Consider the following 26641-nt stretch of genomic DNA (forward strand, 5'->3'; position numbering starts at 1 on the left):
CCCGGCCCCGCATGGCGCTCTGGGGCAGCGGTGCCGCTCTCCCCACTGGCGTTCGCTGCGCGCTGCTTGGAAGGGTGTGGGCCCCACTCCAGAGGAGCTTTCCCCAAGGGACGCTTCCCTCGAGCTGATACTTTCTCCTCCGGTTGTGCAGGTGGTTCAAGCTGCTGCCAAGCACGTGGGACGTGTTATGTCTCTGAAAGGCCGCTGCTACTGGCGGTGTGGGATGATGGAGCACAGGGAGCCACCAGCTGGGGGAAGGATCCCCCCTGCTCGGTCAGTGCCGAGGTGGTCCCCCGAGGGGACAGCACCAAACCAGCATCAAGGCCACATTCAGCTGTTTCACAGTGTTGGGCATCCCACCTGTGCCCAGCACCCCAGCTGTGCCCCGGCACCCACAAGGACAGACACACACACTGCAGAGGTCTGCAGGCACTGCTCTTCCCTGTGGAGGCCAGAAACTCCACAGAAAAGCAAAGTCTCTGCAGGTTCCAAAGCTGCATCAAGGAACATTTTTTTCCAGACACAAAAGCTGCCCCTGGCCCTCCCTGCTCTCCTGAGGCTGCCTGGGTAATGTCTCATGCTAGGATGCAGGAGGATTTGTTAAAAACCCAGAGGAGCCACGCCTTACTTGTCCTGAGCATTGAACACCACATCCTGCAGGCTGCAAGCTGGGCTTCCAATGCATCGTGGGTATGTTAGCCGGGGACACAGGGTATCCTTTCAGTGTCAGCGTTTTAAATAGCCAGGAAAAGCAATACTGAAAGAAATCTTCTTTAAAAACAGGCATCAGGCTTACCTGTAGACAAAGCATGACTTTTGGCAGGGCAGCTCTGCCACAGGATCTGTCTGAAGGACCAACACCTTGACACATATTACAGGATCCAGGCAAGGCTGGATGTGATCAGAGCAAGATTCAATGAACATGAACTTTTAGTTTGTTTCTGGAAAGACTCCACAAGTACATCCCTGGGCAGTGGTGGCCTAATTAAAGCAATTCAGGTGTTGCAGCTCCCTTTACTGATGCATCAGCTCCCTCCAGGGAGGGAAACACTGATCCTGCACCAGTTCTTGGCCAAGATGCCCACTAGAGCTCTTTCCAAACACCATGTCCCTGTCACACCGTTGTTTCTTCTGACTGGTGCCTACACTCCTGCACAAGGGCCTTTTCTAAAAGCCTTGTTCTTCCTCAAATGAACTCTGGAGCAGTTTCATTGATCCTTCCCATATGGGTAAATCCACCCGCCACCATTTCCTGAACTAGCTAGGAGCTGGCACAACCCACGCTGTCAGCAGCAGGGCACACAAAGGAAGTTCAGGATCTGCAATTAGCAGGAGACCAACCCTGGGGCGGGAGGCTGCTTCTCTCTTAGTTTACTTGACTTTTATACAAATTCAAACAACTGGGGAGGGAAATCTGCATTTACTACTAAATGGGTGGCATGTTATGAGAACAAATGAATCATTTAATTTCAAAAAAGGATATAAGAACAAGAGAAAATGAATGCTGTAGGCTTCAGGCTTTAGTTGTACGAGAGGAAGGTAGGAATATGACCACACATGGGAAGGAGCAGCACAGCAGCAAATTTTTGAAATCCAGCTGGTTGATTAGAAAATAATCTGTGAGCCCCTGAGCCCCACCAGCATCCCCCCCATGCCTTACTCCTCACCAAGGCAGCAAGTGGTACTGTGAGGATGAGAGAGCTGCTGAGCCCTTCTGCTCATGTTGGTTTAGTCTCCAGGTGTGCTCTGCACCATGGGCTGTCTCAGGAAATTCAGCTGGTTTGCTTTTTTGGACATGCCCCATGACACCTCTGCAGGAAACTCAGTTTTCAGCTGGGCCAGGTGCTGCTGGGGTGGTCAGCACCAGCCAGAGCCCAGCTCAGGAAATGATTCATTAAACTTGGGTGAGTTCATGTCAAAATCTCACTAAGATGAGGTCATTTCTACCTAGACTTTCTAATATTTTAATCCAAGCATCATTTTTTATTTGGTATTTAAGCTGTTCCACATTAGGTAAGGTCCTGCTCCAAGCCAGTCAGAGATCTTTCACTTAAATAAATAGTGTGAATTCCTATTTCCAGGATGTACTGTGTTCCAGAATGCGCCTGTAAGAAGATACAGGGTTTTTTTTCTATTAATTTTCCTTTTACTGTGCCAAACTGTGGCGTTTCTCTTCTCAGAATGAGTTAAGACAATTCTTTCCAAAGACTGCAATACATTACACAGGTTGGTCCCACTTCTCTCAGTCTCCTTCATTTCAGTGCTCACAGGACAGAAATACTGGAGCCAGGGGAGATCTTGCATTTCAAAAGGGACTATTGGATGCAATAGGACCAATTTCACTTTTATTCAGAAAGTAAATCTGAAGCACTTCCTATGACTCCAGGATGTTTTGTGTCTTTTAATGGCTTCTAGTTATAGAGTTTGTCTTCCTTGTGCACCGTCTCATCTGCTAATGAGGATTATTTTATTTAAGGTCTTTATAGCCACACATAGCTCCTCTGCATTTGAAAAGAAAAATAAATTTTTTTGGTTTTAACTATAGCATTGCCTTTTTAATTAACTAAACTTGTCCAATTGCTGATCCCATTGAATTATTTGACTTCAAAAGCCCTGTTTAGCTTTAGGAGCACTATTATTTCTCACTGAAACATGACTAGAAGAGTCATTCAGTTATTTAAATGGTGCTTCTGCAAATATTTTGCAGACTTTGCAAGTCCTCCTTCCAAGATCCTCTTTTTGATTATGCAAGTTTACAAACCATACAGAAGTCATTAAACACATCTCTTTTTTTTTATTATTAACTCAGTTTACCTTGTATTTGCTTTTGCAGAGTAAGTTTTCCTAATTAACAAATTTAATGTCCTGTAAAGTGCTGTAATTAATAGCATACTTCCAAAATCCAAATACACTTGTTACTCCTAATCACTTTATCAAATGATTTGAAGCAAATGCAGCTACCTTGCATAGATGGCACCAGACACATAATCTGAGCTTTCCAATATCTCTCTGAAAAAATGTTTAGTGCATAAGTAACCCAAAATACACTTTCAAATAGTCCAAACTGTTTTCTTTGACAACGATTACATTTTAACATTCAAGGTAACAATAAATGTATTTTTATGTAGAGCTTCATCTCATGCAGATGCCAATAGCTGGCTAGGATGGCATGACCTCAACTTTATGTCATATAAATATGGAGAGGGAACACCCAAGTTTGAGATTTGCAGTTCTCATGGCAGGGTGCACACTTCGGAGTCTGGCCATGGGGGAGCTGCAGTGAGAGCATTAACTGGGAAGGACACAGTCAGACTGGGGCTCCAGCACCACAGCTGGCCATGGGATGCAGGCAAGCATCAGAGCACTGTCAGTTTGCAAACACTGACAGCAAAAACCTGGATTTTGAGGGGACTCAATAATTTGCAGAGTTTGGAGGTTATTGAGTAACAACTTCAAGGTACAGGTAGTGATAGGTACATCTCCTTTTCTGGGAGCAACAGCATCTACAGGTCTGGCTCTGATTCCTTACCTGGGATCTCTTTGGGCATGGTCACTGTTAAATTAGCAGCAATTCAACAGTAAGAATGTTTTATTAAAATACTGGCAAAATATAGACTACGTTATCTTCAAAGGCCCTTGATTTCCTTTCAGTATTGTGTTTTGGTAATTTGAAAGGGAAATTTATTTACATCCCTCTTTACTGTATAATCCCTAATGTTATTTAAGTAATCATTTTCAATCTGATTGTGTAGGCGCAAAGGGATAATTATGGGAGTGCAGCTCCACTAAGGGTTCAGTAGAGGGCACTTCTGCTCACAATGCATCTGCCTCACATCCCCTTCACAGGTATTTTAAAATGGCATCAGGAGCAGGCTATAACCTGAAGCAGCAGGGTGTTAATGATTTGTGAAATTGAGGCAGCAGTAAGTATTCCAGTCAAGGGGGATAATTCAGGTTTGGATATACCATATTCTCCCACCCATCCACGTTGTGCTTGCAGGAATAATGAGGTCCTGATTTCCAATTTGTTAGGGAAGCTGTTATTGGGGTTCCCATAGCAACCAGGTATCTTTAATTACCTGTGCTGCTGCCAGAAGCAGTTGTGTTTCTGATTCCCTCTTCAGCTGTAACTACCGCATCACCTTCCCCAAGTACCGGGACAGCTACTTCTCTTCCTCTTCTGAAAGTAAGTTCAATATTGGAGGTGGACGGAGTAAATAAAAGCGTGAAATGCATAGGTAGTGACGTATTTGGCCATGTTTATGTGATATCCCTTTTTTCTTCTCACTTCTAGAGGTCTCATCTTTAGAAAGGCAGATATTTGGTCTTACTTTTCCTTCCTGGGCACTGTACTGGTCCTGCTCACAGCAGCACTGAAAATAAAGCACAAAGCCATTGTCAACAAGTACAGAAGGAAGATTGCTGCAAAGGTCTTGCATATATTTAAAAGAGCACAACACTTATGTGAAGGACAAAATATGATACTGAAAGGGGGAGCAAGTTTTATTCTGCCTCTGCCAGGCAGCCGCTCCACCGCCCTCACAGGAGCCCGGGTGAGTGAGGGAAGAAGGGTTGTCAGCCTCCCAGCAATCACAGAGTTGATTTTTGGAGATGCCAAGCCACACGGGTCAGTACCACCAAGCCTGTTTTTCCCAAGCCAGCCTCGGGGAAGAAAGGCCGAGGCTGTGGGTGCTGGCAGCGGCCGCGCTGCGGGGCTGCGGCCTCCGGGCTCCGTGCCCGGCGGCGCCGCGGCAGCGAGAGCCGGCCTGCGGGGACTGAGGCCTGCGGGAGTTCAGGCCAGCGGATCTGGGCCGCACGGACGGCGAGAAAAGCGGCTGGAGAGAGCAGGAGAGGCGGGTGCCATCAGCTGCCCCCAGGCGAGGCACTGCGGCCACCCGGGCGTGGGCACGGGGAAAGGCAGAGTGCGGCCGGGGAGAAATTGCGTCAGTGTCCAGCTGTGGGGCCGGGTGAGGGGGAGCAGTCACAGGGGCCCAAGGGCAGGATCTCCAAAGAGGGAGGGGGACTCCGAGCAGAGAGGCAGCAAGGATGCACAAAGGGAAAATCCCGAGGCTCGGAACCTGCAGACGCCAAGTACCCAGGGGTGTGGGGGCAGTGAAGACATGCAGGGCAGAGGAGAGCACAGGGACATGGGACAGGAGGATTAGTCGTCACCTCCCCAGGGAATGCTCTCACCGCGTCACCGCTGGCACAGCTGCTGGCCAGACACCTCCTTGCAGGAACACTGATACTTCCCAGGCTGCCTCCAACAGTAAATCTTGCATTAACAATCTAAAGAAGCTCAAGTCCAGCACCAATTAATCTTGTAAGCAACAGAAAATGAACGCCAGAAAATCTTTGGGTTGACACATGCCAGATGCTTACACATTTGTTCTCTCCTAGTCCAGAAGAACTTGAAACAAGACCCATTAAGACCCCTGTCAACTTTGTGCACCTTTGACTGTAGTCTTTATTTTTTAATTACCCCTAATGATTATTAAGTACTTATTTGTCTGTGACAAAAAGAAATACGTACCTCCCCAAATCTGTGCAGAGCTCCTGATAAGCCTTATACCAGTTTTAAACTAAGTTAAATCCATGGCATCTGCATAGCTCCTGATCATGACATTTTTCTAAGCTTCACAGATGTGATTCAGTGAATTTAATTCGAATTACTTCTGTAACAACATAAGCAAGAGAAGAATCATATCTATACAGATAAGCTGTTTTTAGAATGAGCATTGAAGAGACTGAAATTATAAAAATGTATGAAGAATGATAAATAATAAATAATACTGTGGGCAATTTTACATGCACTGGATATTCCCTCAGAATAAGAAAGCTTACCCAGAAAAGAGACTTTTGACAGTCTCAGATCAAAACTTTTGTTTGCAGAGCATCATTATAGCAAGAAGATTTGGCAATCTGTCATCTAGATTTCACCATTCCAGCTACCCAATTTTATCCGTTAAAATAGGAAGTTACTAGAAGCCACACTTCCTATTTCAGTGACACATCCCCAGCAGTTATTCATAGGCTTAGGGAGACTGGTCAGCTGTGTGGCAATCCAGGAGATGTTTCTCCTTCCCCCGCTTGAATATGGGAATGTAGAGCACTGCTGCAACAATCCAAGTTCCCCTGGAAGCAGCTGTGCACAAAAGCTTTGTTTAAGAGCTAAACCCAGGTAATTTTCAAATTACGCTGCTGAGATGTTCATGGCAGAGTGTGCAACAGCACTGGTGTCATTTGTTTAATGCACTCACTGTCCCCCACAGCCAACAACCAGTACAGTAAAACCCTAATGGCTAAGTGTGGCCAAGCACATCAAGGTGCAGAAACACAGAGAGACAAAGGACATGTATTCCCTGTTTTGCAGTGGACATTGACTACAAAATGTGTGAGACAGGAAGCAGAGCAAAGTTCAAGGATAAAACTATACTTCAATTCACCCCAGTCCCAACTAAGAAAAGCCAGACAGGTAAGCTGGAAAGGGTCGCCTCTTTGTCTGTACCTGGGCACTGCACTCATTATTGTGAAGAATTTTAACATGCGTTGCTGGGTGGATGTGAACTGGTTTTCTGGCAAATACCCATAAAGATTGTAAATAGAGATTTAAAAATCATCCAGAAAAGCACCAGAATTACCCTCTTGTGTACAATAATTTAGTGGACTTGGGTCCTTTTTAAGTTGTGGGAACCAGCATGAATGTAGAGCCCCCACAGAAAATATGTGTGATGCCACCAACATTTCACCAAGTCTTGCAACTCAAAGAGTTCTATAAATGTAAAAATACCTCAACCCTTGTAAGAGGCAAAAATACATAACAGAAAGTTAACAAACCTCCAAATTCCTTCATTAAGCTCATGCTTAAATTTCATCATGAGCGATGCCCAGCACAGCAATGCATCTGGACTCCCAGGCTGTGCTCAGCACCATGCAGAGCTTGTTTCAAGCAAAGAGCAAGAGTTTGGTTACAGAGTTGGACCTGAGACAGTCAGAGGGACTCCCAGTAGATCCACCACATGAAAATGCCAATGCCACATGGCCAGAGCAGTTACTGTACATGTAACATATCTATAAGTAATTATGAGATGAATTATTATGAGATGGGATTTGCATTTTTCCTTTCAAAAAGAATTGTCTTTTTAAAGAAATTCAAGGGTTGTGTGCCTCTTTGGTGTCTGACAAAGAAGAATACATCCCCTTGCTGAGGGAAGGGATTTGCCAACTATTGCTACATAATATTACACAGAAAATTACACTCATAAATCACCCTTGACACTAGAGTTTGAAGGAGAGGGATGTAAGTAAGAGACAACATATAAACAGAAAAGAGACAATGAATTCTCAGAAATCTCAAAGCTGAGTTGCTTTTGAATGAAGACCATATTTAACTGTTAATTTGAAGTCTGATAATTCTCTGTCTACAATTTCTGCCCTCCTTGAGAGGTACTGCCTTATGGGCAAAGAGAAAATTACATTATTGCTTATGCAAAATCAAAGCTTCTTGAAAAAAACAACTGGAAAAACGTGGATAGTGCCTGACTTAATGCCAGGGTAGGGTTGTAGTTTTGTTGGGAATTTTTGTTTTCTATGCAGATGGCAGTCCCCTAAAGTGAGGGAAAATTAGATAGTATTAAGCAGTTTCTACAGAAATTTTGTAGTTTATTGCATGAAACTCCAAAATGTTATCAAAGCATTACCATACTTACCATTCAATAAACTAAACCATTGAGTAATGTATTCCAAATGAATTCTTCCAAACTTCAGTAACATATATCACTAAGTTACAGCTGTGAGACATTTTGATTTAAATCTGACATGTCTGTCAATACTGCTAGCTTACTACCTTATTTTAAATTTCACATGTGTTAAAGTAAAATAACCCTTCAAAGCTCTCAGGGATTAAGGTATCTCCGTGGAATTGTAAAATATTTTCTCCATGGGAATGAAACAAATGAAAGACAAAGAAAAACTGATAAACTCCACACCTATCTCAGTGCTCTAAAAATCTCCTCCTGTCTTTGTCCTTATTGCACACAGATAAGACAGGGCACTGGGAAAGAGGGGAGCTATGTGATGAGTACTGGAGATAAAAATAACTGGTTATCATCTTTTATATGTAGAACAATCTCAAGTCCAAATTCATGGCAAGATAAAAGTGAAATGTCATAATAGGCACATGCAAAAGCAGATCTATCTTTAGTTACATGACATTCTGTCAGCTTTGTTTTGACAGACCTTTCTAGCAAATGCCATACAAAGGAAAAACAGCTGAAATAAATGTTCAAATTAAATTAATAGGAGGAACTGGTGTCATGTATAGACCACAAATAAGACATTGTGGACAGCACATTTTAGGTACAAAATCCTTGAAATAAATTATTCTGCATCATGACACGTTACTGCCTGGTTGCCTTCTTAACATGACAGATGCAACATAGCAAATCAAACAACCACAGACTGATCTGCAGAATAAATATCAGTGCCATACACTGGGATCTACAAATACGCTTTTCAGCAAGCTGAAGCTGCTTTCTGTTGTCTGTAACCTACCCATATAGATATCTGTTCTCAGCAAGAAAAAGCCATAACTGGAAACTGTTGTCTGTGCACTCTCTGTCCCAATACGACATAGAAAATAAGCTTCTAGGAGACCAAATTGCACCAGCAGTGATCACATATCCAACAATTACAAATGGGGGCGAGAACAAAGTATTCTGCTGACAAAATAATTGCTAATGCAGTGCTTACATGCCAAAATAACCTACATTGCATTAGACTGTTTGCTTTTCCACAGAAGCTACATGCATTTTTGTTACCTTGTGCATCTTGTATCTGGCTTATAGGCTCAGATTCCAGGCAGATTTACTTCAGATTACTTCAAATCTGTAAGTTAATAAAAAACCATGGTGAAAATTGGAACAGTCACACTCATTTCCTTGAGTGGTGTTGGACTGAGAACCATGCAGAATCACATGCAAACTTTCTCATATGGAAACATGAATGGAGTCCAAAGTTTAAGATCCTGCAGATTTAGATTGTTGTCCGTGTGTGTTCTACTCCCAGGAGATGGAAGAGAAGCCACAGCTAACATCATAAGAGATCTCTTTCTGTTGTGAGGAGCTACCTCTGACAGGAAGTAGACCAATCCACAGGAAAAGAACCAAATCAAAAATTTAGGCCGAAGGACATCTCCTTGACAAGACAGCATTGCTGCCAGAGTGATAAACAGGATCTCTTACGGTCTGTGGGATGCTAGCAAAAACTCCAGGGTCAGTGAGATAGAGCAGATTGTTTCCCTTGGACTGGTCTGTTATTGAAGAAAGCGCAGCAGTCCAGATTATTTTCCTAAATGATTAACTTTGCTGCCTTTTCTGCTCAGCACATCAGATAAAGAAGTTTATTCAGTTAGCTTATTTATTTACATTCCTTTGCCAAAGATCTCACCAAACAAAGTCTATTTGATGATTTATTCTTTGCTAAAGGGGAAGCTTATTTACAATAATCATCTTATCATAAACGTCTTAAAAGGAGGATTTGAAACTGGAATTCATAATAACAGAGAAATCTGACTTTTCCAGGGAGGTCATATTTGTTATCCATTTTGTACTGCAGAAGAAAAGAAGCCAGCTGAGCCCAGATGAAGCTGGATGTGGCATAACTGCTTTGAAGATTTGTTTGTTTACCCTGGTTGACCCACATCCTGTTGGAAGGAACCACCTTCACCTATTTGGAGCCATTCCAAAATATGAGGTAAGGATATAAAGGGCTCAGATGCTGGGTCCTACAGAGGGGATCCTGCAGCACAGAAGTTGCACCAGAGGGATCAGCTCTAGTGCAAAGAACAGAGAGTCAAGAAGTGCAAAGATGGTTTCTGAGGGACACTTCTCCAGTGACCAACACATCAGACTGAGGAGGAGCTGAGAGCACATTACACTCTGCCCATCTTGGCAGCAAGCTCCATCATTCTCAGCAACAGTATCTGATTGCTCAGATGCCAGGCTCTGGCTGCTCTCATCTCCCTGATGAGATGTTTAAGATGGAAATAAAAGTGTCTCAAGTCTGCCTTATGCCACTCCTCCTGACCTCACACAACTACAGTGTTTTGGCAGATGCTCAGCCAAAGTCTCAAGGGACAGAAGACAACTTGCAGGGAGGAGATAGAGCAGATCAGCTCTATGTCTCTCATTTGGCACCAGCTCTGTGCTTTGCCCTTCTCTCACTGCTCCCCTGCTCATTCAGAGCATTTCCTAAGGGTGATGGATGCTGATAGAAAAAACAAATTTTAAACTAGAATTTTATTTATATTTTGTTTTAAAATAAATGCTGCCTGAAAGCTGTAAGCCAGTGCACATCTCTCTCAGCAGGTTTGAAGAGAAGGTTTAAGCACATGCCGGACTGCCCTGTCTCCCATTTTTTATTTTGGGAACATGTCTGAACTCATTAGCTCTTGATAATACACTCATTATTTTAACTACTCATAGCAGAGCATAGCATGAGAGACTAAACTCTTCCCTGAATTAATCTGGCTTTCAGCTGCCCTCCATGATCCATGGGAGCACTGTACTTCTGCACCCGCTGTGAGGTCAGGAATACAAGAGCAGAGTACCATACAAACAGCAATTTCAGCCCAGCTGCACTGAGCAGCACATGAACCTCAAACACATGGCAGCAGTGAAAAAAAAAGGTTCCCAAAGCTGGTCACACAGCAAATACCTCCCACAGAAACCAGGCTGGAGGCACCCAAAGGGAGGACGGGCTGGATTTGCATCTGTCTGATGCAATGTGCCTGTCTGCTCTGCAAAAGCTGGGTAGTTGTGTGCAACATAAGAAGGAAATTTTGGACACAGAAGGATTTAGCCACATGAAGGGGAAAAGAAGTTCCCTCTGGCAACACAAGTGAGGAGTGGCTTTTCAATTCCTCTCAGCTATTTACATAAAGAATAATTTTCAGGGATGTTGAGTTTATTCCTCATCAGGTGTCTATTGCTATCAAAGAGGAAACTGTGCATGTTCAGGAATGTCATAACTGCTCAGCCATTTCTCAACAAAGCCCTGCTAGAGAAAAGCCATGCTGTTTCCAGAAATGAAGCTGAGATGAGATGAAAACATCAGTTCTGTAACTGAAGTGTCACAACACAAGACTTCACAAAAACAAGCAATTGTTTACTCCTCTAGTCAGACCTCTTATATTTTTAGATGCACAGGGACACCAAGACACTTTTCCCCAAAACATCACACACGTTGTCCTTAAAATCCCATTGTTTTCAAAGGGATTAACCACACAGAGACTTTCACTGTTTGAGGATGCACTTTATTGAGCTAATGTCTCTTTTCAGCTCTCATTCCCCTCACACCAGTGTAGCATTTGGCCACAGCTGCAGAGAAGGAAGAGCAGCAACACCAAGTTGATGGGTTTGGTACGGGGTGTTACTCAGCCCTGACTGACAATGGACAGGGTTATTCAGGGCAGGGGGAGCCTCAGGTCTCCTTGCAACTTCTCACCTCCTATGTGGCTTCCCCACATCCCACCCCAGCCATGAGTGTCCCTCCAAGTCCATTGTTTAATGTACTAACAGGAACAGGGTTAGAGAGCTGAAAAGAGTTCCTGCAGGCTAAGCTGAGTCAGGACCACACCTCCAGGCCTTTCATCCTCTGCCTGCTTGCCCAGGTGAGGGATGGGGCTGGCAGTGCCCCACTGCGACTCATGGCAGGGCCGCTGCTGCCACAGGCTCATCCCGTCTGGCACAGGGACACAGCAGGGCTCTGGGATCCCTGAGGGACAGGGATGGCCTGCACTCTGATGCAGAAAGGCTGAGCCCCTCACCTCGGAGAGCACCCCATGGCACAGCCCCTGCAGTGAGTGTGTGCTGTGACACAGCAGGCCTGGCTGATGTGGGGACCTCATCTCCTTCTCAAGTTACCTGCACCCCTCAACGATTTCATTTCTCACCGTGTCTTTGGAAGATGAAGTGTGTTGGAGTTAGGAAGGATTGAGAGCCAACTTCTTCCAAGCGCAAGGTCTGTTACTGAACACTGGCTCTGATGTGGGACTGAGGCTTCTCACCTGGGGATTTGGCAAGGTGTCACCTCTGGAGTCCACACAGGAGAAATGCAGATTCCCAAAGCACCTCCCAGGACAAGACACAAAGAGAGGATGAAGCTGTGGCAGTGGTCTAATTTTTCTCAGTTAAAGATAGGTTTACACCTGCAGGTTTTAATGTGGATAATCTGTATGGTTTTAGCTAACATGTGTTTTCTAGCTGTTGTACTCAACTGTTTCCTCAGGCCTTGTATCTATGCCATACTGCAATTAGCCCAACCACATGGATAGGGTCACTGTCTTCCATCATTTTGGACTGACTATCCAGAATCCTTGTAAATGATGACATTTTCCTGTTAGCACATATATCACAACTCTTAACTCTAAAGGCAAGTCTCACATCACCCCGAGAAACAAGTAAGAATACATGTGCGTGCTTCCGGGGAAAAAACACTCAAAGATGTTTTCCTATTTCCAGATGAAAGATGATAAAAAAATAACCAAACTTGGAGAAGGCACAAGTATTAGAGGTTAATGACAAGCCCAGAGACTTGTCTCCCATCTTGTCCAGGAGAAGCTCCAGTCTGTTAGCCCATTGCTGGGAGAAGACTACATACAATCAGCCCTTTCTGCAACTGGATAATTTACAGAAAAAAATAATAATAAAAAAACCCCAACAAACAAACAAACAAAAAACAAAACAAAAACAAAAAACCACACCCACCCAAAAATGTGTACTATATTAACAGCAAGTGGTATTTGCTATACACCTGTATTTTCTCCCTGTACAGCACAGATCTCATATGGTTGGGGAAAGGATATGAAATAACCAGTGTCCCTTGCCCACATTCATGTATGTCCTCAGGACACGATCTGGTGTATGAAGACAGTAACCAACTCGTTCTTGCAGATTCAGAGTTGGGATACACACACAAGATGGGTTTGTTCCCTCCAGGTCTTAGGGCAGCTCCACCTGGCAGGCAGTGCAATGCCTCACAAATATTTCACAAGTGCATGCATAACATGCCATCAGAGTTCAATAAAATAAATTGGAAGAAGACAAAGTAATTTTCAGAATACAATTCACAGGATGCACAGGATGATTTACAGAAGCTAGAAGCTTCAAGCTGACAGGAAAATAGCTCCTCACAAATTACTTATGGTTCAAGTCAGTCAATTGAGAGAAATATAGGTTGGCCAAGAATCGCTACCAAGGTGTGATTTGTATGCAGAAAGGCTGCTGCTCGTTGCAACATCTCGTAAAATATGGACCATGAATATGTATGCTCCCTAGAACAACAGAGTTGCTTGCTTCCCTACTTTATATAGATTTGCAATATTTTGCTGACTGAAAAGACCAAAAATTCTGAAGAATGAGTATTTCCCTTCCTTTGATTAACCAATCAATTACAACAGAGCCTCTTTTCTGCTCAAGTTACCAAAAATTCTACAGGGTATGGCTTGCTCTCGATTTTTCTTTCTTAAGGGTTCTCAAAACACTCCTAGAAATCACAGTAAAACAAAAGTTTCAATATATTGGTAGAGCAAAAAACTGTACCAATAAAAAACAACATCTGACAGCCACCAGATGCAAATTTACAATCTCTGTCATAGAAAACCATGCTTGGAGAATGAATCTAGTTTAAACTTGGGTCTGAGCTCCTCAGTCATCTTTTTAATAATTATTGTCTTGGATCATCATCGTTGAAAGCCCATGGCAGCAGATACAGGATGTATCTGGAAAGGTACTCTGGATTTCTGAGGAGCATTTGGCATTTCTGTAATTCAGACACAGAATGGTGTTACTAGCCTGCACATGCACCATTCAGGACTCTGCCTTTACTCTGGAGCTGCATTTATCTTACTTGTGAGAGATTACCTTGATAATACAAACCATTTTTCCCTTTTCAGATTAACAGCTGAAATATCATCTTTTGGCATTATTTATAGAGCATCATATGCTCATGTACTTTCAAATTTATAGACAACACTTCAGTTTGAAATGAAGAAAAACAAAGAAACAGCTGCAATCTTCACTGGTTAACTTTTATTCAGTATTTTCTGAAATAAGCAAGAATTTAAGACGCCCATAAGCGATCAAATACAGCCACAAAAACCCCATACTGATCCTAAATAAGAAGCACTATGAGAAATACACAATATTTCATGAAACAATACTGTACATCAACAACCTTTAGGAAACAAACAACTCAAACCATATGCTTAGTTTACTCACAATATAAAAAACTTTAACCTTTAAAGAAAAATATAGATTCAGTCCAATTGTAGGATCCAATCCCATATGCAGTGAAGTCAATGGAAGTTCTCTCATTGATTTCAATGTTTAAAGGATCATGCCCTTATACTTTGCCTCAAGAGGCACTTTAATTATTATACAAGGCCTAGCCTGAATAACTATTACAAAAATGTCAAACATCAACTCAAGAGTATGTTTTAGCAACTTTCAGGAAATAATGGAGGAATAGGTTATCTATCCATGCATGGAATAAGGCAAAAGCTAATTCATTCAGATTAGGAATAATAATTTTTACTAGTTTCTTTTTCACAACACAAACATTTTAGACTTTTTTAATTAATGGATATATTATATATCATATTATGCTTCACATTTTTCCTACCTCTACTGAGAAAGCTGGCACTGACATTTCATAAAGAACTCCTCATTAATTATTGTTTTCTGTTCTGTAACAACCACAAGAAACTCATCTGGGTTTAGTAATAGTGTCTACCAAGAAAAAAGCACACACTATCATAAGCTTATAGTTTATAGAGCTCAAGGTACATTAAAATGTAAATCATGAAGTTCACAAATTCTGTTTTAAAATATTTTTCCAAACTAAAAGCTGCAGAAAATCGGTTCTTAAATATTCTACAGAAAATTCTGAAGCATCTAATGGTTTAAATTACTTATGCTTTCTTCTTAAAAATATTTAAATTAGGTTAGTAGCCCATCCTTTTGAAAAATAATCCAAAAAAGATACACTAGATTACAAATCTTTTGTCTTAATCAGTGTAACCAAAGGTTTGTCATCTGGGCTGTAATCTTCATAAGCAATGGGGGTTGCATCATACATTGCAGGTCGGGATTTCTTGCCAAACCTGGAAGTAAAAGAAAACTTTTAGTTACAAAGAGAAATGTGAATGAGTTCAAAGTAACAACACAGTGAGTTATGGCCTGTGATTATAAACAAATTCAGAGAGTTTAGATAAACTCTATGAAACAAAAGAAATCACAGGAAAATGAGGCAAAAAATGGTCAAATATTTTTTCTTATGGACCTGATGCAAAGAAAACAGTACAGAAAACACAGAAACAGAATTATTAATGTAGTCATCCACATTGCTTTTTATGCACTTATGTACTATATTAAGCCTATATTCATTTATATTGTGCACACTGGAGACTGAAATCCCGATTCTGAGGAATATATTTAGCCCAAACCAAATTAACTTGATTTTCTTCCAGGACTTTTATGCAGGTTCATTATTCCAAATTTCATTCTTACCTGTTTTCAAGGATTTAGAATTGAAGACAAAACTGAAATGGCTGAAAGCATTATAATATATATGGTGAAAAATTAATTTTTCAGAGTACTTCAGCTGTCCATAAGGCTACACTAGATTGATCCCCATGCATGAATGTCTGCCTTCTATAGGTTATTTTAATAAATACAGACAGCATTTGCTCATCCCCATCATGATGGATAAACCTGATTTTCTACAAATGAGATAACATTTCAGGAACTGAATGAAAGAATTAAGTCATGGCATCTTACTAAATCAGAGGCAGCGTTGAATTCTGAATCACCCTTTTTCACCAACACTCTCAAGGGTTTAAAGGAAATAGAGCTTTGCAGAGGTACAAATGATGGTGAACATTCTCCAGAGATTTCAGTCAAACTATACCTGCCCTTTTTGACAGTACATAGCTTTTTGTACACAGTGAAGCAGGACAAAATCTGTTTTCTCGTTTAGGTCAGGGTTGACAGGTGCCCCTAAGTAGAAAAGGCTGAGAAAAGAGCACAGCACATGTGCAAGTTGTTTATGTTATGTTTCTGTTTATGGTTGCTTTGATCTGGTGGTTCAGAAGTCAGTCACTGTCCAAAGCAGCAAACAGAGTTATCACCAACCTCAGAGGTTTATGTTAGAGACAGAAGTGTTAAATGGGAACTCTGTTCAATGGGTGTGTGTCTGCTAGGACTGCACAGCAGTGCTATGCTATCTGATTGATGACATAAAGGAACACACAAAGCAATTATCAATACAATCTGCAAGAGGCCATGATTCAAGGGCTAAGCAATAGTGAAAAGATGCAAGTTCCTGCTACAGAGTGTGCTGGATCAATTAACTACCTGCTTACAACAAAAGCACATACAAACAAGTGAATATTTTTTTCCCAGGACAACCAAGCACAAGATTATTCATCTAACAAAGAGTATATACACTGTGTGGGGAAATCTTGATCCTGGGAAGTACTGAGTATGGAAAAAGACTAGAGGGACATGATGGATAATCATTTTTCCATTAGCTTCAATGCCATACTGTGGACAATCATGTTCTTGGGTTGGTAAACAGTGTAGCAGTTGCACTGGGGAAGTTCTTTGGGCTCAACATTAGCTTTGGGATGTCCATTCACAGGTGATAAAGGTGATGTTCCAATGTGTACATTAGACATGCTTACCAGTGTATAACAATAATACACATCACTAAGATAATCACAAAGTACATGAAATAACAATCAGAAAATGTATTTTGCAATGAAGCATTGAACAAGAGAGACCTGTGTAGCTTGAGAGAAACTGAGGGTTCCGTGACAATTCTGAGGACACATTGATTGTAGCAATTCTTGGCAAAGGCAGCTCCGTGTGTGTGTGTGTGTGACAGACACTGCAAATCATCTTCACATCTGGAATGGTCCTGCTCCTCCACTTCCTTAGAACAACATTTCAAGAGATGGCTAACTATAGATTTTTGAGAACATTGGACAGCTGAACCCTGAGGAAATGGTATCTTCTGACTTCTGTGGGACAGGCAGAAGTTCAGAGTTTACTCAGAATAAAGAAACCACATGCTGCTACTCTGCTCAAAATCAGCAACTGGAAAAAGGAGTCCACAAATAAAATTTGAACAAGAGAAGAAAGAGACCAGAAGTTAAGAAAAAGGATAAAACATATTGAGAGGAGGAAGGGATTCTTTTGGCCTCCACAGGATGAGAATGAGAAAATTTATTTTCTTCAAATTATTCAGAGAAAAGGTCAGGTGTACAAGTGGTATTGTGCCTTGCTTAGAATAATTGAGCTATAATCCTAGAGTTGCCAGAAAAATTAACCCTGGCAGGGGATGTATATTAAGCAATTGGCAGGTAATGTGGAGACCAGAGTACATGTGCATGTGATCACGCTTCTACAAAAAGACAGCTGACAGAGCTCTGTGACAGGAAATGGTAAGAAATGAGCATGTGCTGATGCTCATCCGATCCAGAAATTTAGGACACCACAGTCTGACACAGGCAACTCCACAGGAATGGGGAGAACATGCAGCAGAGAGAAGCTGACCCAGCTGTGACTGGAGAACTTAATCAGAGTCTGATAAACCAGACTCTTCAACTGACACAGAAACAGGATAGATCAGCATGTGAAAATAAAAATTAAATAAAATACACTGTAAGTGGTGCATGAAGGCTACTGATATCTGGGCACACACAGAACTAACTGCAGCATAGTCTGTCACCAGATAATTCATGAACTCAGTGTGAATGCTTTTCTAAAGTGAAAAATTCTGTTTCAGTAACAGATCTTGGCTCCATTTCAATGACACCTTATGGCTGCCATAGCCAGTGGTCAACTATTTCATTACACTGTTCTCTTCCAGCTTTAAAATGTATAAATTTTAACATAAAAGGAATATTTCTTTACTGTCCGCATAATGAATGCTAAAGACAACTGGGCTTCATCTGCTCGGAAAACTACCTAGCTCTGATCTGCTAATCCTAAGAACATTCACTAGAAGCAGACATTTATTAGTAATGATCCTTGAGCACATTGGTTTTGTCTTACAACAAGTACCTTGATTAGTAAGGATCAAATTATAACAAAATCATCTAGGAAAAAAAATGCTGAAAAACAAGTGATGATGAACAAGTAATTTTAAAATAATTTACTGAGTATGCAACAGGTATCCACGCCCCCAGACACCTGCTGACTTTACTAGAGTCCCTTTAAAGAAAATAATCTTCTAACTTTTCCCTTGACCTCCATTTTCCAAAATGACTATCAAGTTTTTGGTATCTAACTGTGAAAGGGAATTATTTTCAGAAAATGCTGAAATTTTTGTTATTTGAAAGTAGATTTCTTAGATTCAGCAATTCTGAAAATTCAGACCATATGTAGGTTTAAGAATTTATGCAAAAATAACTATAAAAGTTTTGCTCCTTTTCCTGGATTGAAATGACCAAAACAGTGGTTTATATCTTTCTGAATCCAAAATATACACAAAAATCTCCACAATAAACCTGTATGAATTACTAGACTTGGCAGCTCTATTTTTGATTTTTAAAAGGATTCTTGGAGGCACAGAAAACTATTTGTAATTAAAACATTTTCACTTGCATTAAGTAGAAATACCTTTTCCAAGATAGAAGAATCCTCAATGGACAATACTGTAATTTCTAACTACATAATATGGATTTGAAAAATCATCATTAATCTATCCCAGTCTACGAATTTTTTGAAGTTGGAACGCTTTGAAGAGCTACTACCCACAGCTGTGATGTGATTAACTAAGCCTGGGGGAACGCCTCACCCACTGCAGATAATTTTGATGACTTCAGCAGTAGTACAATTTCATCTTCACTGAAACAGAACTGGAACATTCAGAAAGTTAATTACCAGCAATCACCAACCAATATGCACACATTTCTCCATGTCAGTGCACAGGAACATGTCTCCCTCCGTTGTTTTAAGAGCATTTTAATGGTAACACACATGAATACTCTGTTGGAATTTGAAGTGATCTTGACAAATTGAAGAAATGGGAAAAAGAAACACCAAAAATGAAAGTTCTGCCCTATTAAGAGAGATGTCAAACACAGAAGAAACCATACTGGCTAGGAAGCAAAATGACACAGAGAATTTTGGAATGAGAAAAAGGTCTAACAGGTCACAAAAGTATGTCATTTGTCACTAGAAAAAAAAAATAAAGAAAAAACCAAGCAAGTTTGTTTTTCAGATGTATGAACAGGAATGCCATAAATAAGATGCAGGAGGTGATTCCTCAGTTTATCTGGTGCACATAAATCTTCAGACAGAAGGAGGGGAGGGCTCAGCCCCTGATATACAAATGATATGAACAGTGATAAATTATCCTTTATGACAGTCTGAAGAGCAGTAAGTAAGAAACAGCCAGGTTAATAACAAAGAAAATCCAGGTTAGATTTTAGGAAAGCCCTTTCTAAAGCTACTCAACTCCTTTGGAAGTTTTTAAACACAATTGTTGGCAGGAAGCTAGGTATATTAAATACCATATTAGTGCCATGGCTTACACCTGAGCTATCAAATCCCTTCCACTTCTACTTTTCTATTATTCTGACTTTCAATGCCTTGCCTTGCAAGTGCTCCATTAAATTTAAAGTAAAAAAATAAAAAAATAAAAATTAAAAAGTAAAAAAATTATAATAGGAAAGAAAGTAAGAAAGGCAAATAGGAGCATAAAAATGAGTTATATGAAGAGTTATTAATCATATTAATATCATTGTGTGTATATTAATTGTGTGTAGCAGTTAAAGAATCTTTACATCCCTAACAAAAGATCTGACAGGCTAAGAACTCTGCATCTGTACCACTTCACCAGTTGCACCAAATAAAGTCAGAATAACGCTGTTTTCAAGGAGTTTTGCTGTATTGTCACACTTCAGATGAGAAGAGTGAGCAGTGCTGGTGTTTCCCAGCAGAGCAGCCCATTCGCTCTGCCAACAGCACTTTGGTGCACCGCGCATGAACTGAAATGACGCATCAGAACAGGTTCCTAGGACATCCCCACCCCAGCACAAACCTGGCATGTCGGATGGAAGCAATTGCACTACTGAATTCACTGTCAATGCTCCTACAGTTGTAAAATTCTTCGTAGGCTGGCCTGGAAGAGCCCTGGTACTCGATGCGGCTGATGCGGCAGATGCCCACGATCAGGATGATCAGCATCAGGACAAAGGCCACGCACAGGGCCCCGATGATGATGTAGAGGGAGTGACGAGGCATATTTGTTAGACTCTCAGCCATATGCCCAGACTTCCACTGCAGATCTGCCAAAAGAAATAAAAGTTTATCATCAATTAATAATTTGTATCCATCCTGCCAAAGAGAACTACTTTATGATATTCATTCTCAATATTTCTGACTTTTGAATCTATGGAAATAGTTAATTTGAACTTTCCCCAGGCCTAAAATGCAACAAATTTGAATAACACTATATTAAACCTTCACTCACTTTTTTTCTGATGATTTTTAAGGTCATATAGGAACACCTGTCTAGTTTGATCTCTTGTACAACCCAAGTAACAGAAAATCATCAAATTATTCTTGGATTATGTTATTTTATGCTACAGGCCATCTAAAGGCAGACGGGTTTTATGCAAAAGCTTCTAGGAACCAACCAGTCAGTCCTCTGTGCAGTTTTTTCTAATAGTGAAGCCTTCCACTAAAATGTGTTATTTGAGATGTACTAAACACACTTGGTTTTTAATTTGAAACACGGAATTTCTTATGCCTATCTCCACCAGACTGCAGAGACTTCAGCATTTCAAGGACAAAAAGGACACCTCTAAGGTCCTACAGTAGAGAGCCCACTGGAGTCTTTTCCCAAGCATAATTTTCCTGAGATTCTCAAAGCAGACCTTAAAGTAAAGCCAATCTGGAAGAAGCTTCTTGTATTTATGTATTCCAGATCTTCTATATAAATATTCTTGATCCTGAAACTATATCTAGGCTGAACAGTTTTTCTATCAATTACCTATGTCCTCAGATCTGTTTCTCTCCAGCATGGGTCAGGATATTTCTAATTAACCTATACTTCCCTTCAGGGTTCATTTTTGGTAGTCTTTTAAGCCTATGGTCTCATATTATTTCAAAACAGGAACAGACTTGAATCATCCTGGCTACAGAAATGTAGCACTCTGCAAAAGTTATTTCTAGTAGGTGCCTGTTCCTTTTTCAAATGTACTTCTGCTTTGCACTGATTTAGAAACTCCCTTTACTCAATCACAAACAGTCTGGGAACAAGGCTTCCAAGCATATGCTTTGGGAGGTTAAGATATTCTCAGAAGCCACTTCTCAAGGATGCTGATGATGGCAGATAATTCAAGCACCTGAGTTGATTCAGTTTAGTGGCATCTGTGGATAAAATCTTGATCTGTGGTAGAAATACAGGGAATGTACAAGGACAGAAAAAAGAAGAAATCTGTTTTAGAGGGAGGTAGTGAGAAAGCCCAAAGCTGTAACATGTGGGATTCAGCTGGGCAGAGTTTGGAGAAATGGCTGCTCTTTGTCACAATAGTGAAGGTTGTCCTGGAGCACCTCCCTCCCTGAGGGTGCTCAGTCCACAAATGTGAGCTGAGTTTAAGGACTAGCTGTTTGTTACTCTTATCTTCTTCAGAGGTCAGTAAAGTTTTGATCAGCCCAAATCATTCAGTTAATTAACGTTTCTAAAGCGCTGTTACTGCACTTTGCCCAGTCAGGATATGAGGGAGGGAATACAGCTGTGATCTGTGAAATTTGGGATGGGCTTCTATTTCTGATCTGCAGCACATTTGTCACACACAGTGGTTTCTGTCAGGCTGTCAGACTGGTCTGAATTCAGATCCAATGTGTGCAGATATATGGCAAGACACTTCTGATTTAGATTCCATGTCTCCCATCTCTGGATGACAACGATGAGAAAAATTTCTTCCCTTTTTCCTCATTGTATCAAAATATAAAGATTAACAGCTTATACTCTAGAGATTAGAAATAGCACATGACAGCTCAAAATCATAGTATTTTCAGTTGTTGTATTAATGTTCATAAAATTAATTAGGGATAAGATTTCAATGCACACTATGGTCTGTACTAGAAATTCTTCATAATGTTAGTTTTTAAGTAACCACACGGTTTGGCACACCTCAGTAACTACATTAATAATTATGAAAGTGGCAAAGGTAATGATATTTAACAAATAACCAGCAGGCATTAGAGAATTCATATGAGACATTTGTAAGCATTTTTACAGTGAATGCTCCATTAACTTTTTAGGCAAATGCCTTTCATTTTGAAAGGAAGAATATCCTCTTTATAATTAAGACAAATTTAATCCTATTTAATTGGAATTGCTAATACTGGTAAGGACCATAGGATGATATTAAAAAATATCACAATTCATCCAGGCAATGTACATCTTGTCTAGTTTGAGGTATATACAGCACATGGAAATTAAAAAGAACAGTCTGACAAGAAGATAACCCTGAAATCCTGTTAAGGTAGTCACTTCAAGAAGCTAAACCAGCTGGTGAAAAGTGGGGAACTATAAATAGGATGGTTCTATAAAAAAGAGTAAGAACAAATAGTCTCCTTCATGGCCAGTAACAGAAAATCACAAAGGATAAAATGTGATCTATTTAGTCAAATGACACCCAAACAGCAGTTTCTTGACAAGCCTGGCTTTGGGTCTTCTTCTAGCATTCAGAGGCGTGGTCCAAAGTCAGTGTGCAGTGTTTAAATTTAATTTCCATCACATTATTAACCATTATGTAAAAACTGCTGGAAGAATAAATATGGCAAAGGGAACTGGAAAGATGAACAGAAGCACATTTACTAACAGATTCAAACTTTAGAGCTCAAAGAAACCCACTGCACCATTGCCTCAACTCCAGTGAGTTCCGAAGTGCTGCACCTGCTTATAAAAGAGCTGGATATGGCCTTTCCAGGTATGACTAGAATTGAGTTCCCATCAGCTTGTTGATTCACAGCTCAGGGAAATACAGTGAGTACAAAGATCTTCACATGGCTACACAGACCTGTAGAAGAAAAACCTGCAGCTCAAAATACTTTTAAATTCTTTCTGCTAAGTGATTTCTTCAAAATTCAATCCCTCTTTGCATAATCCATTACATACATGTTAAAATACGAGTTCTTTAGGAAAGCTTCTCCAACTTTTCACATAAGACACAGCACTGGTAAGAGATGCTGCATGTCCATGGTTGTCTGTTTTGGGGTAGAATTATCTGTTATCTGTCCCATAACAACACACGCTTTTACTTTGATGCTGTGGCAAAGTGACTTTAATAGCAAGGGAACATCGGACATTTGCTGAAATGAAGCTTATTGAAAAAAAAAAGACTGGGAACCCTCAAATTTTAAACATATTTGTTCTTTAAAATGTATCTTTTTGATATTATTTTATCAGAAGATATTATTTTCCTGTTTTCATTCAAGAGCTGTCCAAAACAGAATTTTTTACACTGTGTTTTTTATATCTCCTCTATTATAGTTATTATTTTACACATGCACTCCATTAGCTACAGTCATGTGTTGGATAAAAAACTCAGTAATTTCAACATCTTCAGTTGAAAACAATTGCCATGAACAAGGCAAGGTTGAATATTTCTGTTTGAGAATCAACATCGCAGTGTTACTAATGCCAGATAACATTCAGGTAATTCCCTGCTTTCTGTGATAGCAGTCACAAGATAAAAGAACTTGCATCCCCTCTAACAGGGGAAAGAAGAAATAATTGAGTAGTTGGACAGTGGGAGAGGCTCCTTCCACCTTCTCTTCTTCTTCTCTGCTTTTCCCATATGTTTACATGCACTTCAGTGGTATCTGTGGTGCAAATAGCCAACTCTGAGTGACTAGAGCATGACAGCCAGAGCACTCCAGAACATGCACCGCTGAATTTCTGTAGCACATCAGCAGGCTCAGAAAGCATGCAAGCCTTTATATCCCTTTGGCATTCTATAACGTAGTAGAAATGTAATTGTTACTTCAGGATGATTGTTGCTTTCTCCACAAACTAAACCCATCTGTCTGTCAGCCAACTACTTAATAGTGAAGGCAGGCAGAATTATACTGCCTTGCTGATCAACTTGGACATGCATGTTGCAGGTGTCACCAACATCAGCCTGGTCAGGAAAAGCTCATCTGAGCATATTTTAGAATCAGCAATAGTGGCACACAGACAGAACACAGTGTTGTGCTCCCGATGTCTGCTGGCTCTGCACCACCCAGGGAAGCGTGTGAACCATTCACAGAGACAACAAAGCAGGCAGGGCTGTCACCATCTCTGGGCTAGCTGGCAATGGTCTTCTGCAGTCTTTGCTTACACCAGAAAGCTCTGAAACTCAATATACTGGGGTGAAGTAAGGACTAACATCAAGAACATCAAGAATAGAATCATTTTGAAAAAAGCAGTCAATATGTTTAAGTAAAAGAGAGTAAAAAATAGAAGGCTCACATGCTCCTTGTGTAAATGAGATATAGAAAACATTTTTTAATCTGTTCTTTGTGTTTGATTTGTTAGTCTACCACCTAACCATGCAACCTTAACTGTGCTAACAAACCTGTGTATCTTTATAATGACTCGAAGGGATTTATGACCACAGTACCCGAGCATTCAAGCAGTTAGATACACAGCTGAATTCTCCAGCAAAGACAATATCTCTAGCTCAAGAACAAAACATCAGGGAAATATAAAGCAGCTCTATGAACAGCAGAACTAATGAAGTCTGATTTCCATTTTAACTCTTCCACAGCTGGGCTTTATACTTTGTGCCTCTCCTGGACTCTCCACTGTGCCATAAGGGTGCCCTTACAAGTGAAGCTTCTCTCTAAAATAAGAAACAAGATCATACTGAAGCTGTTCCTTGCAGAAGAACCTCTCTTAAGTTTTATTAAATTCTTCGGAAATATTTTGTCTTGAAGCTCTTCTTCTTTCTAACAAATTTGGTGGAAAAGTTATTCTTGAAAAAGTTGGTAAATGCCTGCACACACAAATTGCAGCACAATTACACAGAACCAGTTTCCTTAGGTAAGCAAGTTCCAAGTTGTTTTGCTGAAACATCACTAGAGCTGCAGGTGCTCAGAAGTCAATGGAAGCCTATTAGGACTGTACTTATGCTGCTATGGAACACACTTGACCCAAAGTGTGCAGGGAGGCTGTGAAGCATGAACACAATTAAAAGGCATACGGAGTGCCCAGCTCTGAGACAGCATCCCTGGCAATCTAGTCTGACACATCTCAAACTAAGGTTCCCAGAAACAGAAGTTTTTAACTTTCATGACCACTTTTGAAATGTCATGGCCAAAAAAAAAATTAATTTACCGTGATTTTGTTCACTTACATATGATTCAGAGTATTTGTGCAGCTATGTATTTAGAGATAAATAAAAAATTCTTTAATATAACTTATAATTTTTAGAAATGTTTGGAGAACTGCTTAACTTACGTATTTCACAGTTTGCACCGACCCATCCATGAGGACAATGGCAGGTGTAACCACCAGGCTGATCTATGCAAGTTCCAGCATGGTGACATGGGTTGCTGTCACAGTCATTTATATCAATTTCGCATTCTTCACCTTACATAAGAAAAAAAAACCAAAACCAAAATTATGTATGGCAAGTGCCTGATGTAGAAAGTATATCCTCTGTCATTTAACTTCTCTCTTGCTGCAAAACACTTTATAGTGCAATACATCTTTATTCTCAGAACATCAAAAGGATTCCAAGAAGTATTATCCTTATTCAACCAGGTGAAAATAAAGCCTGAGGACTAAAGGACTTAACTAACCTCACAAAGACTCTGTCTCATTTCTCTAAATATAATTTCCATCCCAAGAAAATGTGGGATAACAGATGATCATGGATACTCTGATATGGTATATAATAATGTAGATAATCAGTGCCTGAGAAACTGGCACTGTACAATGGCAAGCTAATTCTTTTCCAGAGAATGTCCTTTAATTAGAACAGATCAAAAAGCACAATTTTATCTACAAACCAGCTATGAATGGGTTTACCTATTACTCTTATATTGGATATTACCTTACATGACTAACAGAACATCAGATTGTAAATTATCTTGACACCAGATATTTGGATTAAGCTAATCACATCAGTCTAAGTACAAGGCCAGAAGATTAAGTGAGTTTCTTACCAGTACTCTGAAAGTGTAAATTGATTCTTAACAAGTATTTTAGGGCTTTTAGCAATTACATATTAAGATAATGGAAAAAGCTGTTTCTTAGGCACACAGTAACTAAGGTCACCGTTAAAACATTTTCCAGTTTCAACAGTGTCCAATCAGTATATTGGGTTACCTATAAATCTTGAAAACATTATTTTTAAAATGCAATCAAGTCTCAAGGAGTAAGGTTATAAGCCGTGCTAAATAGCTGTTACCTTTGTGAAGTCACTTTAGTAACAGGGTTTTTTTGCTACAAACTTCAAAGCAGATGTAAGTAATATCAAAATTTTTTCATTCTCACTACATTGTTCACAATACAGCAAAGCCCATATTAATTCCTTTCTTGAAGAGAAAATACTTGGTATTTGTCT

The 26641-nt window shown here is 40.3% G+C and overlaps 2 protein-coding genes and 1 long non-coding RNA gene across 8 annotated transcripts in view; 1 reads left to right on the top strand and 2 right to left on the bottom strand.

Moving 5' to 3' along the window:
- Positions 1 to 4242: 4242 nt before the first annotated feature.
- On the bottom strand, positions 4243 to 4713 carry LOC147651289 (uncharacterized). The gene is made up of 2 exons (XR_015274720.1): positions 4636 to 4713; positions 4243 to 4373 (listed from the first exon to the last, which is right to left on the bottom strand). It is a non-coding gene; the product is annotated as an uncharacterized LOC147651289 (long non-coding RNA).
- Positions 4367 to 24994, top strand: LOC147651290 (uncharacterized). 5 transcript variants are annotated; one of them, XM_086844907.1, is made up of 4 exons: positions 4367 to 4967; positions 6374 to 6475; positions 9616 to 9753; positions 24839 to 24994. In XM_086844907.1, the coding sequence occupies exons 1-4, from the start codon at positions 4479 to 4481 to the stop codon at positions 24884 to 24886; spliced, it is 777 nt and encodes a 258-aa protein (XP_086701033.1). In that variant the 5' UTR covers positions 4367 to 4478; the 3' UTR covers positions 24887 to 24994. The 5 variants fall into 5 exon arrangements, 1 of the variants encoding a protein (XP_086701033.1); XR_015274717.1 differs by having other exon boundaries at positions 4370 to 4967; positions 9582 to 9753; XR_015274718.1 differs by lacking the exon at positions 24839 to 24994 and adding an exon at positions 10537 to 12757 and having other exon boundaries at positions 4370 to 4967; positions 9582 to 9753.
- The window catches only part of DNER (delta/notch like EGF repeat containing), a 112832-nt gene continuing 100259 nt past the window's right edge, over positions 14069 to 26641 (bottom strand). For both annotated transcript variants that reach the window (XM_086844905.1, XM_086844904.1), the window contains 3 exons: positions 25531 to 25662; positions 20113 to 20359; positions 14069 to 15163 (listed from right to left, as the gene is read on the bottom strand). In XM_086844905.1, coding sequence (XP_086701031.1) covers positions 15052 to 15163; positions 20113 to 20359; positions 25531 to 25662 — 491 coding nt within the window. In that variant the 3' untranslated portion in view covers positions 14069 to 15051. The remainder of the gene's footprint in view (positions 15164 to 20112; positions 20360 to 25530; positions 25663 to 26641) is intronic.

Source organism: Cyanistes caeruleus, chromosome 10, assembly GCF_971803275.1.
Source record: "Cyanistes caeruleus chromosome 10, bCyaCae1.hap1.1, whole genome shotgun sequence".
NCBI lineage: Eukaryota > Metazoa > Chordata > Aves > Passeriformes > Paridae > Cyanistes > Cyanistes caeruleus.

Excerpts from the sequence above, each read along its gene's own strand:
- LOC147651290 (XM_086844907.1), top strand. The coding sequence starts at position 4,479 with ATGATACTGAAAGGGGGAGCAAGTTTTATTCTGCCTCTGCCAGGCAGC. Across the intron at positions 4,968-6,373 it reads GTGTCCAGCTGTGGGGCCGG|TGGACATTGACTACAAAATG; the intron begins GTGAGGGGGAGC and ends CCTGTTTTGCAG. Across the intron at positions 6,476-9,615 it reads AACTAAGAAAAGCCAGACAG|AAGAAAAGAAGCCAGCTGAG; the intron begins GTAAGCTGGAAA and ends TTTGTACTGCAG.